Source organism: Acyrthosiphon pisum, chromosome A3, assembly GCF_005508785.2.
Source record: "Acyrthosiphon pisum isolate AL4f chromosome A3, pea_aphid_22Mar2018_4r6ur, whole genome shotgun sequence".
In the NCBI taxonomy this organism is placed as follows: domain Eukaryota; kingdom Metazoa; phylum Arthropoda; class Insecta; order Hemiptera; family Aphididae; genus Acyrthosiphon; species Acyrthosiphon pisum.
Window position 1 is genome coordinate 486,831 of NC_042496.1, and position 3,602 is coordinate 490,432.

The 3,602-nt window shown below is 29.3% G+C and overlaps 1 protein-coding gene across 3 annotated transcripts in view; it reads left to right on the top strand.

Moving 5' to 3' along the window:
* The window catches only part of LOC100167244 (semaphorin-2A), a 401,079-nt gene extending 398,982 nt beyond the window's left edge, over window positions 1-2,097 (top strand). For all 3 annotated transcript variants that reach the window (XM_029491091.1, XM_008181495.3, XM_008181496.3), the window contains one exon: window positions 224-2,097. In XM_029491091.1, coding sequence (XP_029346951.1) covers window positions 224-307 — 84 coding nt within the window. In that variant the 3' untranslated portion in view covers window positions 308-2,097. The remainder of the gene's footprint in view (window positions 1-223) is intronic.
* The last annotated feature ends 1,505 nt before the right edge of the window (window positions 2,098-3,602 follow it).

Here is a 3,602-nt window from a genome sequence, read left to right on the forward strand (position 1 = left end):
GATCCGTCTATTAGTTAGATATCTGCAATGATATTGTAGACGGTTTGAGATGTGTATATTATATTTTGTATATATTTACTTGTACCCAGCTGAACGTATATATAGGTCAGTTAGTTATAGACTATAGTTAACACGTCATGTTTATTGTCACATTATATACCTAATAAAATACAAGTTTGAAGTAACATTATTATACCTTGTTTTTCTTTTATGCATGTCGCAGCAATGCAGTAGCTCAAGGCAAAACGATACCGCGATCGCCCAGGGTCTCCTGTCAAACGAATTAAACGCAAGCCCGGCCCTATAAGGAGGATACCTAAAGATAATATACGAGGTGCCGCCGAAGCAACCGCCGCCGACACAACCGCCGCCACCACAGCCACCGCAAACACCAGCCCCATCCCGTGTACACGCTATAATAATAATATATAATATTGTATTATAATGTGCGTTAATGTTATGATATGTCATCGTCGTGTCCCGCCGCCGCGGAAAAAAAAAGTAAAAAAAATGTAATAACAATATATAACACAATATATTGCAAAGGTAAAAACGTCATCATAATATTATAGTCGTCGTCGTCGTCATAGTCGTTAAGTATAATATAGTATAAGAGGATTTTTTTTTTAAATTTAATGCAGATTCACGTATATAATATATAATATATACACCTGTAAGGTATAAGTGTTTGTACCTAATACGCAATACAGGAAATGCATGTATACGTGTATACGTATAATATGTTATATATTATATAGTGATGTGTATAATGTATATTATGTACTTATATATTAATAATTAGAGTTTAATGTACAGACTGCCTATATAAGCTTTAAACTATAACCGCGACGAGCGACGGCCGATATTATACCATACCTTTTTTTTAACGATATATACATATTTTATCTACAATCTTCTGTGATAATGTAGCTGTTAGATTTTTTTTTAATAAATATATGGAAATAATATGTTATTATACTACCCAATTAGGCATAATATTTTATAATATAATAGAGTGAGCTTCATATTATTTTTTCAGTTTTATTTTTTTTACAATTTTTTTTTTCAATTTTTTTGCGTGGCTCTTTATTATTATACATATAACAGTAAAGTTATGGTGCTTTGTTATAGCAATACACGGTCGTGACGTTTACAAAACATAACACTATTCATTATAGTGGGTAGGACCTATATCATGATTATTACATTATTTTTTTGTATTATTTTATTACTATTATTATTATTATTATTATGATTATTATTATTACGACTATTATTATTATTATTATTATGTATTTATTTTGACAATAAGACTCGGTTATCACTAAGTATATTATTATTATCTCCCCCCCACACTCTTAGCGTAATACAATCAACTTTGTATTTTTTAGTTATATTAGTTTGTTAAAAGTATCTCTGTTCACTTAATTAAATAATGTACTTAAATTATATTTATTTGTATAAATTATTATTGTTTCCGATGCGATTAGAGCCTTAAGCGAGCTCAATATATTTTTAAAATAAGGTTTGAAAAAAAAATTACAGTTAGCACCATACGTAATTCCAACAAGAGTTGCATACCTACACTGCGTAGCGTCTAGACCTAGCTAACAGTAACGCTTAGGCACTCCCCAGGCGCTAAATTTATTAAATAATTATATAAAAATAACAAAAAAAAAATAACAAAAAAATTCAAGAATAATTTTTAAAAAATAATTAATTTTAACTTGTTCCTTCCCATTTTTTTAATTAGCAGTATTGAATAATATTTCATCATGTACAGAATTTTTTACTTGCATGATTTTCATCTATTTTAGTTTCATCGTAGGTACCACTACGTATTTTCTTCGAAATTCCATCCATTCAAAAAAAAGTATCTAACCGTAATAAGCATACTGCAAGTACGTACATATTATATATACTGTTTACGAGTTATTACTTATAAGTATACATAATATATATGTATGTTTACGATATTATATTAATTTCACGTTCATTTTTTTAGAAGCTACGGATTTTTCTATACTGTAAATACAATTTGTTTAAATATACTTGTTAAATATATTTTATAACTTTAAGACAAGTCATTGTTGTACATTTATTATTATTTTTTTTTTTTTTTAGTAATGTAAGATTATTGTATTTAACAGTAATATTATTTTAAATAACGTGTACGTAAGACTAAATAGATTTTTTTTTTTGTAACCAAAAAAATATGTTTAGTAAGAAGACAACAATAATATTTTTTTTCAAAAAAAAAACGCTGTGTCAGTTATTTGTTTTCCTCAGATCTGTTTTCCACAAAAGACATTTTTTCGAATATTTTATTACGTTCACGTGAAAATTGGTTCCTGCGTCCCTATAAACTATTATTATATAGGTACATCCTTATTATTTATTACATTATTGGTCATATTATAATGATCGATAACATCGCCACCGCCACCACCACCACCACAATGCTATAATATACAGTATTATATAGACCAATTAAAAATATCTCTCGTCCATCACCTTAAATAATCGCTCATTTTTCTTTTTCTCTTCTTACATTTTCACCACCTCGAACCATAAGACATCAAGACTGAGGTACGCCACAGCATCACTTTGGAATTGGCATCCGCCTGAGTGCATCTCTGGCCTGAAGAAACCAACGTCATGAACAATTCCACCTGCATAATAGAGTAGTCACCACCCATGTCCCACAGTCTCCATGACGTGGGCCGGAGAAGTGTCAGCCGGCGAATATATTATGAGGGTTTTAAAGCCCATGAGATACCTAATGTATTTGTTCTGTGTGTCCGACCGTTGTCCACGTTATACATGATTTTCCTTTCGCTTCTTTATTTAAAATTTATTATTATTAATGAACTCGTAATTTAAAACCCTGTGATTATAATATGAGTAATATGAGCGTAGTCTGAGCCACCTCACGAGATTTTTCTTCATTATTATTAGTCACGATATAATGATTATTTTATATATTATTTACGTAGGTTATGTATAATAATATGATGGTTACTATATATTTTTTGTTGTCCAAAAATGTCTCTATTATAGTATTATATAGGCACCTACAATACTATTCAATACAATTGTTTTATACTTCTCTGGCGGAGGTGTTATTACGTGCGTCACTAAATTCAAGTAAGTTTTTTTTTTAATTATTATTATTATTCTGATTCCTTTCCGCTTAAAAATACAAAATGCACATATTATACCTATCCGAATGGATACCTATTATTATTGGATGTGTTTGAAGACTATTACTATATATTATTTGGGTGCTATTATAACTTTTGGCTTAAACCAACGTTGAAAGGACATTACAGGCTACGAAAAAATAGTAACCCGTATTATAATCGATTCTAAGATTTAAGCTTTCACCGTCCAGTATAGTTACATTTCAAACTAAAATATTTATTAATTGGGGAAGCAGATTAACAAAACGCGCTCTGGTGGAAACAATTTATACCTTCCGATTCGGGATGTATAGATATAGTTTTATGTTGGTTATTTTACTTTTTATAAGAAATTAATTTTGTTATCGAAACTTTATACGCTTTTATAGCTAACTGTATACATTGGTAAGTATAATTTCT